We start from the raw sequence: 14,490 nt of genomic DNA, 5'->3' as shown, positions 1-14,490 counted from the left end.
AACTATCAAGAAATCATCCAAATAAGGGATAATCAATATATCATGTTCCCTGACATGAGCCGGGGGGCTATGACCAAACCAAACGGCAGGGCCCTATACTGGAAATGCTTGATTACCCCATCTATGACCAAGGCCACCCTAAGATACTTCTGGTAATCTACATGGATAGGTACATGGTAATAGGAGTCTTTTAAATCTAGTACTACCATGTACCAGCAACTATATTGTTGATTTGACAGATTCCATTTTGAAGGTGGGAATTATCAAGAACTTATTAAGTGCTTTCAAGTTAATGATACACCTGAAAGAACCATCTGGCTTAGAGACCATAAAGAGAGGCGAGTAAAATCCCAACCCTCTTTCGGACGTTGGAACTTCCACAAGGACTGCTTTAGGAACTAAGTCCAGCACCTCCTTTTGTAGGGCCAACTGTTCTGACATTGAAGAACGAACCGGGGTCAGGATAAATCTCCCACGAGGAATCGCCTGGAACTCGAACCTCAGACCCGAACCCATCAGATTAAGGATCCAGTTACTGGCTGAAATACTTGTCCAGGCAGGTACGAAGGCCATCAGCCTCCCCCCTACCTGGGCTATGAGTCATTGACTCTACTTCCGGGGATCCCGAGTAGAGGAAGAAGCACCGAACAGAAGACCTCTACCTTTTGGCTTGCGGTCTTCCCATTTATCCTGATCCCTCTGTGGCCTTTTACATACAAATCTTCTCCTGCAAAGAGACCTTTTATATGCAGGCATGGACAGGATAGGGAAACCTTTTTTCCTGTCGCTTGTTTTATCCAAGATTTCATCCAGAACTGGGCCAAAGAGATGTTCCCCTTCACAAGGTATAGCACACAGTCTAGTTCTGGCTTGGATGTCTCCCGGCCAACACTTAAGGCACAGGGCTCTACGGACTACATTGGACATAGCAGCTGATCTAGCAGCCAACCTAACAGTCTGTGGAGGCATCCGCTAGGAAAGCCGCTGCCCCCTGCATGAGAAGGACGCTAGACAAAATCTCCTTCCTGGATGTATTACTTTTCAGGTGGGATTCCAGCTGTTCTAGCCATATCAAAGAGCTAGCCGTACAAGTTCCAGCAATTGCCGGCTTTAAATCTCCAGCAGTTGTTTCCCAGGTGCCTTTGAGAAATACATCCGCCCCCATATCATCAAAGGGGAGGGATGACTTCCTAGATGCCTTTGTTATAGCTGCATCTAGCTTTGGAGCCTTCTCCCAGGAAGAAGAGCCCGAATCCTCAAAGGGATATTTTCTTTTCTTTTAAAGAACGGGGGCAGAGAACCCGTTCTTTCTGGCCTTTTCCATTCTCTATGGATCAGATCTTGAAGTTGATCATTAAATGGAAAACATCTTCTTTTCCTCTGTCCCCTGAACATAACGTCCTCGACCGATTTCTCTGGTCTGGAATCCGTAATACCCATAGTCGAGCAGACAGCCTTAATCAGACCGTCAATTTCATTCAGTGGAAAACAGTGCTGACCTGTACCACTATCTGAGGATGAGGAGGAAGAAGAGGATGAATCGTCAGAGTCCACCTCATAGGCTGACGATAGGGAGTAATAAGGGGATGGGGAGACCTCACAATCTGCTTCCTTTCGCTTAGATTTTTTTTAGAGAGGACCTTGCTAACCTTCGACTTTACCAAGGACTTCAAGCCTGAGGCAAAACTAGGGGTCTAGTCTGCCAGAGTCTGGTTTATACAGGATTGGCACAGTCTTTTGGGATATGAGTCCGCCAATATGGCCTTATACAATGCACATTCTTTGTGTTTGGACTTGGAGGTACACTTCTTCCCCTAATAATAAACAAGAAGAAGGGACACTCTATTACCAAGTGAACTTTCTCGAAGATCACTTACCCAGACGGCTCAAAGGGCTGTTACTGGTTTGAAGGAAGGACCTTTCTCAGCCAGGGGATCGTCCCTGGAGGCTGCAGATTCGTCCATCCTGCTGGAGCTATGACGACTGAATCTGCTCACCCTCCTGAAGACCGGCAGTTACCGGTGACTCGAATGGGTCATGTCTTCTGGGGCTCCCCAAGCGACCGTTGATATGGCGAAAGCAGCAGCCGCTGGATTTGCTGCTGCTGTTGCTGCTCGCTTTCAGGCTCCATTTACTGACAGAGCCAGAAGTAGCTGGGAAGCCTGGAGCAATGTTGCCTAAATGCTTATATAGCAGCACCAGCTCCACTGCTCCGTCATCAAGCCGCGCCCCCGGCCATACAGAGAGACCGGAAGCGCGCGGCTCTGCCACATTAAGGGGCGCTAAGTACCCCACAGAGGCGCCGCTCCTGCATCAGCGCAATTCTGGGGCTGCCAACCCCAGACAGGGGTGCAGCCCCCCCCCCCCCCGTCACCTGCGTGTTGCAAGAGGCGGCCCACCCCAGACAGGGGCGCTGCTCCTTATCATGCAGTGTCCTGCGAAATTGGGGCTGCCCTCCCCAGACATAGCCCAGCATCGTGGGGCTGCGCCCCTTAGTACGATGTTGGGGCTGCCGACCCCAGATAGGGTCGCAGCCTCTGCTGAAACCTGGAACTACACGATGCCGGGGCTGTTATCCCAGATGGGGGCGCAGCTCCATGGTCACTGGCACAAAGTGTTGCCGGAGCAGCCGACCCCAGAAGGGCACTGCTCGACAGCCCGCTTCATTGTCTTCAACATGTAAGCCTGTCACAGGTTCCCTCCATCAAGGACAGGAAACCAAACTGAGGAGAGAGAGGGCCGCCCATTTTAAGACTGTAGGTTTCCTGTCCTTGGTGGGTGGATCCCCTCTCTCGTGGTGCTGTCATGGTCGACCGATAAATAGAACTTTTTGGTATCAACTCCACTCGCCGTGTTTAAAGGAAGAAGAAGGATGAGTACAACCCCAAGTACACCATCCCAACATCATACATTTGGGGGTGCTTTTCTGCAAAGGAGACAGGACGACTGCACCATATTAAAGGGAGGATGGATGGGGTCGAGTATCGCGAGATTGTGGCCCACAAAAGCCTTCCCTTAGTAAGAGTACTGAAGGCGGTTCATGGCTGGGTCTTCAAGCATGACAATGACCCAAAACACACAGCCAGGCAACTAAGGAGTGGCTCCGTAAGAGGCATTTCAAGGCCCTGGAGAGGCCTGAACCCAATAGAAAATCTTTGGAGGGAGCTGAAACACAATGTTGCCCAGGGACAGCCCTGAAACCTGAAAGATCTGTAGGGAGGAGTGGGCCAAAATCCCTGCTGCAATGTGTGCAAACTTGGTCAAGAACTAGACAAAACGTCTGACCTCTGTAATTGCAATCAAAGGTTTCTGTACCAAATACCAGTTCTGTTTTCTTATTGTATCAAATACTTATTTCATGAAATAAAATGCTAATTAATTATGTAAAAAATCATACAATGTGATTTTCTGTTTTTTATTTTTAGATTCTGTCTCTTAGGCCATGGCCCCACTATCAGTATTTGGTCAGTATTTTTTCTCAGGAGTGGGAGCCAAAACCAGGAGTGGGTGATAAATGCAGAATTGGTTACTTCTTTCTATTCTACCTTTTCTCTGATTGTTCCGCACCTGGTTTTGGCTCCCACTCCTGAAGAAAAAAAACTGACAGAATACTGACCAAATACTGAAAGTGGGGCCGTGGCCTTACAGTTGAAGTGTACCTACGATAAAAATTACAGACCTCTCCATTCTTTGTAGGTGGGAGAATTTGCAAAATCGGTAGTATCAAATACTTATTTTCCCAATTGTAAATACGGACTTCTTGATAGAACTATATACTCATGTGCATATACAGTATGTCTAGGTAGTTCTATAGAGAATATCTTTGCAAGTATTAATCTTACCCACAATAGTTATCCATTTTATCAACTGCTGACAATCATGCAGTCTATTGATGTAACACCAATTTTAGAGCCCATAATGCCATGGTAGCAAGCAAAGAATTAGGATAATAATATAGATAGTGTAATGCAGCAGCTTGCTAGCATTACTGTAAATGGTCCAGGATGTGTTTATCGGACCATGTACCTTCCCCTTTAACTGACTGGTCACATGACTGACATCACACAGGTCCTGTATGCACAGTAAAGCTCTGTACACATGACTGGGACAGCACACAGGACCTATACACACAGCTGACTGATCACATGACTGTGACATCAGCAAGGTCCTGTCAGTATGTGGCTGTCTGTGCACAGCATATATAAACCCTGCTTAATTTGAGACAGGTGTGTTCGGTGTGAGGCCTGTGCTCCGTGTGTGTGTGGGACACCGTTTGTGAGAGGCCTAGTGAGGCCGAGTGAAGCCTGGCAGCCTGAAGGCAAAGACTGGATCCTGTGCGGATGCTGGGGGCCTTGGAAGGCAGCAGCTTTGGAGTGAAGCCTGGTACCTGGAAGGTCGAGCCTGGATCCTGTGTGGATGCCAGTGGCCTTTGAGGGAGAGCCAGCTTGTTGAGAAACCCTGAAAGGCGCAGCCTGGATCCTGTGTGGATGTCAGTGGCCTTTGAGGGGACGACGGCTAGAGACCCCTACCTGGGAAGCCACAAAGCCACAGTGGTGGCAAGCGTAATGGACTGAGACAGCTAAACCCGGCAAAGGTAATACCCTGTGCTATATGGACATTGTGATATGAACATTGCTACTTTATTACCTTGCCGTAAGCTGTAACCTGGAGCAAGTGGGCCTGTGTGCCACTTGGCTCATGAATTGTGATGTGTGTAATATGCCGGTCTGCCACTTGAGAAGCTCCCGGAGGTGATAGGTGTAAACATGCCGGGAGTATACTAAGATGGACTGTGTGACTAGCGGTTTATGCCGAAATAATAAACTGCATTGTGGTGAAAACGTAAAGACATTGCACGTGTGCATTGATTGACGCAGCGAAGCGAGTTACCCCCAGTATGATGACTAGCGCTGCCTTACAATAGAAACGACAATACTTCACAAGTATAAAAAATTAAGGCACTTAAACACATTAAAGGGACTCTGTCAGCCCAGAATCACTGTTCAAACCAAGTACAGGTGCTCGGTGCTTTATGGCAGGGCCAATCATTTAAATACCCCTTCTCACATGCTTATTTTCTCTCTAACTCTATAAAGCCAGAGCTGTCAATCAACGAAGAGAATGAGGGGGGTAGATATAGAGAGAAAACATCCAGGTGTGAAGGTGTATTTACATGATTGGCCCCACCATGAAGCACTGAGTGGCAGGACTTAGCTTGAATAGTTAGCCAAACCCACTGTTATGGGCAGGATTGGCCCCCTATATGTTTGAAGAGATGACTGTTTTGTAGGAATTAATTTTCCCTATTCTTTTGCTTTGTGGGCAGATAAGCCGCTGCCAAATGATTCTGGCAGCAACTTAAAGTCCCCATACACATTAGACTAATGTTAGCCGAACCAGTCGATATCGACAGATTCGGCTAACAGTATAATGTTTGTCAGGAGCACTGACAGATTATGTCGGATTTCAGATGTTGATCGTTTTGATTACAGTGCAATAAGCCGCCGACAGATATCTGGCAGCGGGTTTATTCATAAAAAAACCCACAGGAGCGCTCAGTCGAGCCAGCACTTCTATGTATAGGAGAGTTGGGGGGTAAAAATCTGCCGGCCAAACGATCGTTTACCCAACAGTTATGTAATGTTATGGGAGGGCTTTACGCTGCTCTTCCCATAGAAAACACAGCAACAAGTGTATGGGAGAGTGAGGAGAGAGACGTCAGATTAACGAATGACCTACAGTTATCTAACATGTATGACCAGGTTTACGCTAGAGTAGATCTGATATCTGCACAATTAATGCCCTCTTACCAATAAGGATTTGGCCACAGCGAATAGATGGACTTTCTGGAATGAAACCATGAACAACCAGCTTCTCAGGGCTCGTCCACCGATGTGGTGGATCAGGAGCACCTTGCTTTTCCAGTCTCTTGCTGTTCTTTGAAGACTGATGAACGATCCCAATCAGTCTCTGGAGCAGGCAGAGCTTCTCATATGGTGCAGCGTCAACAATCCGGTTTGGATTGACATATAGACAAATATCCTTATACTGTTGATGGGTAAGCATTCCAGTTTTGAGGCTGGGCTGGTGCTTGAGGATAGAAGTAGGCCCTGTTGATCCATTTAGTCTAGAAGGCCTCTTCTTGCTAATGCGCTTGTTCCTCAAAATTTTTGCAAGTTTATTAAAACGTGGTTCATTTCTATTTTTCTTAGCATTTTCTGAAATAACTTCCGCTACATTTTCACAAAATCTGACATGGTTTACTCCTGGATTCAGAGGTAAAATTGCTTCTTCCTCTCCTTCACTCAACTCAAGATAAAACAGTTCTCCATTACGCTCCACTCTCTCCAACCACTCCGGCTCCACGTCACTGCAAATAGATTCAAGAAATAAAATTACCATTTTAAAGCAGGACTACGAGTCAGTACTAACGTTCAACCTTCTGACTAATGGGAAAGGTAGTGTGTTGGGGTAAAGGTGTGCTTTGACTGCAAAGGTACTACTTGGTGAGATAGTGTGACCACTGAATCAAGACATGCCTATTGTGACTACTGGTAACGGTCAGCCTGAATGGCGCGTTCTGTGGGGGCCGGTATCCTGCCTGGCGCATTCTGTGGGGGCCGGTATCCTGCCTGGCGCGTTCTGTGGGGGCCGGTATCCTGCCTGGCGTGATCTATGGGGCCCATAATACTGTATAGAGGGCTATGTGGTGCCCATAATCCTGTATGGAGAACTATACTGTCCAGCCTGCACTGTGAGGATTAGCCGGTTTCTCAGCTATTGTAGAACTTACAATAGATATCGCTCATGTAATGTAAGAAGTGAAATCTTTGGCTATATATATATATATATATATATATATATATATATATATATATATATATATATATATATATATATATATATATATATATATATATAGTACAGACCAAAAGTTTGGACACACCTTCTCATTTAAAGAAATTTCTGTATTTTCATGACTTTGAAAATTGTACATTCACACTGAAGGCATCAAAACTATGAATTAACACATGTGGAATTATATACTTAACAAAAAAGTGTGAAACAACTGAAAATATGTCTTATATTCTAGGTTCTTCAAAGTAGCCACCTTTTGCTTTGATGACTGCTTTGCACACTCTTGGCATTCTCTTGATGAGCTTCAAGAGGTAGTCACCGGAAATGGTCTTCCAACAATCTTGAAGGAGTTCCCAGAGATGCTTAGCACTTGTTGGCTCTTGCCTTCACTCTGCGGTCCAGCTCACCCCAAACCATCTCGATTGGGGTGACTGTGGAGGCAAGGTCATCTGGCGCAGCACCCCATCACTTCCCCTCTTGGTCAAATAGCCCTTACACAGCCTGGAGGTGTGTTTGTGGTCATTGTCCTGTTGAAAAATAAATGATGGTCCAACTAAACGCAAACCGGATGGAATAGCATGCCGCTGCAAGATGCTGTGGTAGCCATGCTGGTTCAGTATGCCTTCAATTTTGAATAAATCCCCAACAGTGTCACCAGCAAAGCACCCCAACACCATCACACCTCCTCCTCCATGCTTCACGGTGGGAACCAGGCATGTAGAGTCCATCCGTTCACCTTTTCTACGTCGCACAAAGACACGGTGGTTAGAACTAAAGATCTCAAATTTGGACTCATCAGACCAAAGCACAGATTTCCACTGGTGTAATGTCCATTCCTTGTGTTCTTTAGCCCAAACAAGTCTCTTCTGATTGTTGCCTGTCCTTAGCAGTGGTTTCCTAGCAGCTATTTTACCATGAAGGCCTGCTGCACAAAGTCTCCTCTTAACAGTTGTTGAAGTGATGTGTCTGCTTCTAGAACTCTGTGTGGCATTGACCTGGTCTCTAATCTGAGCTGCTGTTAACCTGCGATTTCTGAGGCTGGTGACTCGGATAAACTTATCCTCAGAAGCAGAGGTGACTCTTGGTCTTCCTTTCCTGGGGCGGTCCTCATGTGAGCCAGTTTCTTTGTAGCGCTTGATGGTTTTTGCAACTGTACTTGGGGACACTTTCAAAGTTTTCCCAATTTTTCGGACTGACTGACCTTCAATTCTTAAAGCAATGATGGCCACTCGTTTTTCTTTACTTAGAATTTGTATTATGGAAAGAAAAAAGCAGCTAACAGTCTATTCAGTAGTACTATCAGCTGTGTATCCACCAGACTTCTGCACAACACAACTGATGGTCCCAACCCCATTTATAAGGCAATAAATCCCACTTATTAAACCTGACAGGGCACACCTGTGAAGTGAAAACCATTTCCGGTGACTACCTCTTGAAGCTCATCAAGAGAATGCCAAGAGTGTGCAAAGCAGTCATCAAAGCAAAAGGTGGCTACTTTGAAGAACCTAGAATATAAGACATATTTTCAGTTGTTTCACACTTTTTTGTTCAGTATATAATTCCACATGTGTTAATTCATAGTTTTGATGCCTTCAGTGTGAATGTACAATTTTCAAAGTCATGAAAATACAGAAAAATCTTTAAATGAGAAGGTGTCCAAACTTTTGGTCTGTACTGTAAAATATAATATAATATATATATATACACGCACGCACGCACACGCACACACACAGTATATATATAAAATTTCTTTGCGGTATCTGTGCATCATGCCCTGCTTATGAGTATCAGTGGTTCACCATCTTTTCTTGGACCACTTTTGCTAGGTACTAACCACTGCATACTGGAAACCAGGTTGGAAATGCTAACCCAATCATCATGTCAGTCATCATAATTTTAGGGTACTGATTGTTCAATCATGGTTAGTGTCTTCACCAGTCACTGCATCAATGTTAAAGAGGTTGTCCGGTTTAACATGACAAGTCTTAAGTCACTATGTGACTGCAGACTTGTGACTGCTCCCAGCGCACGGACTGTAAGGATTCACCGATGTCCATGCCAGTAATGGCGCTCATGTGACTGCAAGTATGTGATACGTATATTCCTGGACAGAACCGCAATACACCGTTCTTTAGGCAAAGGATCCATCAGTCAAGCAGGAGGCGGCAACATTGGCCGGGAAATAGGGAAAGCCAAAGTGACAGAGGCTTCAGATCTACTGTAGCCATTTGCAAATTGATTCAAACGCTGATTTCTCAGTAACAGAGGCACGGATTGGCCATGTAAGGTCTGGAAAGAGCTACAGGAAAAGAAAATCCCGGCACTCACGTGTTGATAATTAGTTGGTTTATTCCACAACTCACAAAAAGACGTTTCAGCCTGTCCAAGGCTTTTTTCAATTGTGGTTAAATACATTCAGTCAAGATATTTATAAATAAATCCATGGAAATGACATAATTCTTATTAACATAAAAAGGAAGACCGACACAATAATATACAACAAAACTATACAAAAACATACAAAAATGAAACAATAATAATAAACTTAAATTGCAAAACATCAATAACAAGTGAATTTATATACCTAAATAATCCCTAACCAAATATAAATATATAAATCGCAGATTATGGATTCCATTTCATGAATGTACCATATTTTAATATTTACATAAATTTTCTAATCTACATTTCTCATAAAATTATAAAATGTTGAATATATTTAATAAAAAGAATATTGAGAAATGTAGATTAGAAAATTTATGTAAATATTAAAATATGGTACATTCATGAAATGGAATCCATAATCTGCGATTTATATATTTATATTTGGTTAGGGATTATTTAGGTATATAAATTCACTTGTTATTGATGTTTTGCAATTTAAGTTTATTATTATTGTTTCATTTTTGTATAGTTTTGTTGTATATTATTGTGTCAGTCTTCCTTTTTATGTTAATAAGAATTATGTCATTTCCGTGGATTTATTTATAAATCTCTTGACTGAATGTATTTAACCACAATTGAAAAAAGCCTTGGACAGGCTGAAACGTCTTTTTGTGAGTTGTGGAATAAACCAACTAATTATCAACACGTGAGTGCCGGGATTTTCTTTTCCTATAGACATTGTTTTCCACGTGCACCACCCTAGCTACACAGAGTGCCGACTATTCCTTCTTTATACTGGAAAGAGCTACATGCACATATAAATCGCTTGGGGTGAAATTCTGCTGTCAGATTACCTTTAATACTGGATCCAGTATTGTCTTCACATTTTAAAAAAGGAAATTGGGAAACTAGAGCCAGTTCAAATGTGGACAACTAAATTATTACATGTGATGGAAGGCCTCTCCTATAATGAGACAATCTCATTTATATGTATAATACACACGTGGCTAATAAAGGACTGGGATACGATTTATTCTTTCTAAAAAAAAAAAAAAAAAACTTTCAAAAAGGACCAGAAGATATTCATTAGATGTGGAGTAAAGGCAATTCTGGCAGTTAAACAGGAAAGGGTTCTTTACAGTCAGAGCTGTCAGACTGTGGAATGCCGACCACAAGAGGTAGTGATGGCAGACACTATAACAGCATTAAAAAAAAGCCTAAATGTTTTTCTAATAACCAATGCCATTGTGGGATATAAATAATCTAGTGAAAGATAAGGAAGGTTGAACTTTATGGACTTGAAGTATGTCTTTTTTCAACCTATTTAACTATAACCATTTCCTTCATCGACTGTAAGCTCTTGCGAGCAGGGCACTCGTTTCTCTTGGTTGAATCGCTGAACAATGGCCCCGATTCATCAAAGTGTTTAGGTCAGATTTGAAATACTTTGAATAAGTTATGAAATTTTCCAACTTTTGGCTTCAGCCACCTCCACCAAAATGGGCAGGATGGGACGTGGCAATCCCTGCTCGTCTAATCTATGACGAGCTGTGGTATAACTTACGCCACAAATTTCACTTCAGACTCGGATCGAAGCAAGATTTGTGCAGAGGCACACGTCTCTTAAAGGGGTTGTCCACTACTAGGACGACCCCTTATTGATCTAAATGTTCGGCCCCGATAATATAAAAAAAGCTTATACTCAACTCCCGAAGGCGGGCCAGTGACGCCAGCGCTGACTGGGTTCCAGACTCACATGTCACAACAACCGCTCGAGAGCCCCGGGACCGAGAGTGTTGACACCACTGGAACGGCGCCGGCACAGGAGTTCAGTATAAGTTTTATTTTATCTGGGCCAAACATTTAGATTGAGAAGGGGTTGTCCTAGTAGTGGACTGCTCCTCCAATGAATCAGGCACCTGACTCCATTACGCCCCCCTCGGGGCATATATATGTCACTGTAGTGTCCGATATTGGTTATACATGTTCCCTCTGAATTGAAAAGTGCTACAAAAATAAAATTATTAGCTCATTATTATGGTTGGTCAATGTATATGTTCCTGACATACAAGTGCCTGGGCCACATGGACATTTCTTAATAAGCAATAAACCTCAGTTGCTGTTATTAATGTGATCTGAAATGCCAGCACATCCCGGAGTGACACTCTCCCACCACCAACACAGCGCACGGACATAGAAGTGCTACTTGTACAGACCTTACATGAACTAAATGTGCTATTTTACAATAAAGCACATTAGAAATTTGGATTTATGGGAAATTGTCTGTCCCCATACGTTGGACTTCTGTATATCCCCCAGAAAACTCACTTCTTGCATAGTGGAGGACTTCTACCGCAAGATGATCAGAATAACTTTTTATTCTTAAATAAACCATGGGAATGAAAACCAGATGCTCCTCCTGAGACAGGAAAAGCTCATATAAGAATTTTAGTATTCAGCCGCAGCTAAAGCAGCATTTACACAGCACAGCCTCATTCATTTGTGGCTTTCAGATAGGAGACTGGATAAACAAGCATATCCAAAAGGGCAGGGCTATTCTTTACAAATGTACAACATGAATGACATCTTCCTAATGCGGCTGCAGCTTTCTCCTTTACAATCGTGGGACAGGACCTTATTTTGTGAGTCTCGGGGCACATAGACAGACTATATTCAGGGTTTTGTTCTGCTAAGCTTCTCAACTTAGACCCTTTCTCAGAACCAAACCTTGAAAAACACTTTAATACTCAAAAAAAAAATAATTCTTAATACACACAACACAAGGTCGAAATTTCATTACAGTTTTTTTTTTCAGATATGGAAACCTTTGTGCATACTTTTTTTTTTTTTTTTTTTTTTTTACTAAATAGCAATTTTGCAAGAGAATTACATTAAAACTTTTAGACCGATTTACTTCCTCTGTGTATCACAGTACATAGCCAGCAGAATAAGCTAGTTTTGATGGAAGCACTTATGTCCATGTTACCCTTATGTCTATGTTCACACTAGGGTTTTTTCCAGCGTTTTTTTTTTTGCAGAAAAACCTGATCTCTTGTTTGGAAAGAAGCTGCGTCAAAAAGGCAGGTTTTGGTGCATTATAGATTCGTTTTTCAGGATCCCAAAGTTCAGCTTTGTTTTCACCACAGAAGCATGAACACAGGTCATCAATGTAAGACATACGTGAAACCATATTAACCAGAGGGGAGGTGAATTGTTCAGGAATAGTTTTTCTAAGACACTGGCCGTACATTGAGTTTGTATGACACTATTTATTTTCACACTATCGTCTGCCATTGAGTTGCTCAGAGATTGTTAAATTTCACACCTCCGTGGGCCACAGGTATTGTTCAATCTCACACCTAGCTCAGCTAACGTTTATACTTTACACATAACTAATTTAAACTGTACTAATCCAAACTGCCATCTCAAGCAACAAAGACAAGATGGTAAAATCACTAAAGTAAATGAGTTTCACATTCTGCTGTACTTTTTTTTTTTTCACTAAAAAAAATCAGCAAAACCTTATAAATTATGTTCACACTAGGCGTTTTTTCACCACCCACTTTTCAATGGGTGAAAAATGCAGAACAAAACGCTGAAAGTAGCAACATGCTCTATTGTGCAAAAAAAACATGCAAAGCCCAAAATACTGATGACACAAAAACCAATATGTGTGCATGAGATTTCTGAAATCTCAGACTTTGCTGGTACTGTAAAATACAGCTGCAACTTAGCATAAAAAACACTGAAAAAACAACTAGTGTGAACATAGCCTCTCTCTTTTCTCCCAAGATCTAAGCTGATTGATGATCACAATACATTTCAACTAGACATAAACCAGCTCACAAATGTTTAGAAGACAAATGTATTAGCAACCCTGCCATTGAAAGCTTACTGATAAATTCACTGTTTATACAGAATGAATTATGTCCTATGTTACATAGAGACTACAGAAGCCAAATGGTTAAAGGGGTCGTCCGGCCTAAAACGACAAGTCTGCAGTCTCTTTATGTGAGCGCAGACTTGTGAATCTTCCCAGTGCACGCACTGCACGCTGGGAGGATTGTCGGTGTTAGCGCAGAGGACGGCAGTCACATGACCAGCAGGGCTGTGGAGTCATAGTCGGTGTCCATTTTCGTGGCGTCGGAATCGGTATAAAATGGACCGACTCCTAAAATATATAATAAATTGGGTACAGTAGTTCAATGCAGTTTGTGGGAAATATTTTTTCATAAGAATTTGGGAAAGTTATGAAATGTGCTATAAATGTCTGTCCTATTCCTGATCTAAGGGTCTAGACTTTTAGCTGAGATGAATCTGTGCTACAGTAAATCACTTAAACATGAGTCGTTGTCATGGAAATTGAGGAGTCGGAATTGGAGTTGGAGGTTTGGCTTACCGACTGCACAGCCCTGGACAAGTACGTGATATGCATACTCCCAGCCAGAATACGACTAGACTGTTTCCAGCCTAGAACAATACACTTGCATTGAGCATGCTGAAAGTAGTCTAGTCGGATTCTGGCCGGGAGTATGCATATAACATACTTGCAGTAACATGCTGACACCAGAGAATCCTCGCAGAGCGCACGGGGAGGATTCAGTCTGTGCAGACTTCTCATTTTAGACCGGACAACCCCTTTAAAAGGAGTTTTCTATTTTCGGTGAACTATTGTCCCCAGGCATAGTTCAGTGTCAGGGGGAAAAAAAAAAAAAAAAGTCCTAAGTTACTTACCAGTAACGGGATTTTTCGGAACCCATGACAGCACCACGAGCGAGAGAAGGGATCCGCCCACCAAAGACAGGAAACCTACAGGCTTAAAAGGGCGGCACCTCTCTCCCGACTCCGTTGGATTACAGAGCAAGAGAAAACTGCCATGTTAATACAACAACCAACCACAATTTCACCATACCACACGACACCTATTAAGCGTGAGATTATAATTCATAAAAAGCTCCCACAAACGTGAATGGAGGGAATATAAGGGTGCTGTCATGGGTTCCGAAAAAAAACTGTTACCGGTAAGTAATTTATGACTTTATCGGTTGACCATGACAGCACCACGAGAGAATTACAGAGATAAAAGTAATCTAGGGAGGGACCCCAGGCTGGAGCACTCTTCTCCTAAAGGTGAGGTCAGCCGATACTCCCATATCTAACCTATAGTGTCTATAAAATATAGAGGGAGAGGACCAGGTAGTAAGTAGCCTTACATACAGTGCATTGTGAAAGTATTTGGCCCCCTTG

The 14,490-nt window shown here is 42.9% G+C and overlaps 1 protein-coding gene across 4 annotated transcripts in view; it reads right to left on the bottom strand.

Moving 5' to 3' along the window:
• INTU (inturned planar cell polarity protein) overlaps positions 1-14,490 on the bottom strand; it is an 88,507-nt gene that overhangs the window by 55,846 nt on the left and 18,171 nt on the right. For all 4 annotated transcript variants that reach the window (XM_073641517.1, XM_073641502.1, XM_073641525.1 and 1 more), the window contains exon 2: positions 5,811-6,370. In XM_073641517.1, the coding sequence (XP_073497618.1) occupies positions 5,811-6,370 (560 nt within the window). The remainder of the gene's footprint in view (positions 1-5,810; positions 6,371-14,490) is intronic.

The sequence above is a fragment of the Phyllobates terribilis genome, unplaced genomic scaffold, assembly GCF_046119375.1.
Source record: "Phyllobates terribilis strain yellow unplaced genomic scaffold, ASM4611937v1 Scaffold_1__5_contigs__length_1240528914, whole genome shotgun sequence".
In the NCBI taxonomy this organism is placed as follows: domain Eukaryota; kingdom Metazoa; phylum Chordata; class Amphibia; order Anura; family Dendrobatidae; genus Phyllobates; species Phyllobates terribilis.
The sequence above is the reverse complement of the archived record's forward strand: the minus strand, read 5'-3'. Positions and strand labels throughout refer to the sequence as shown.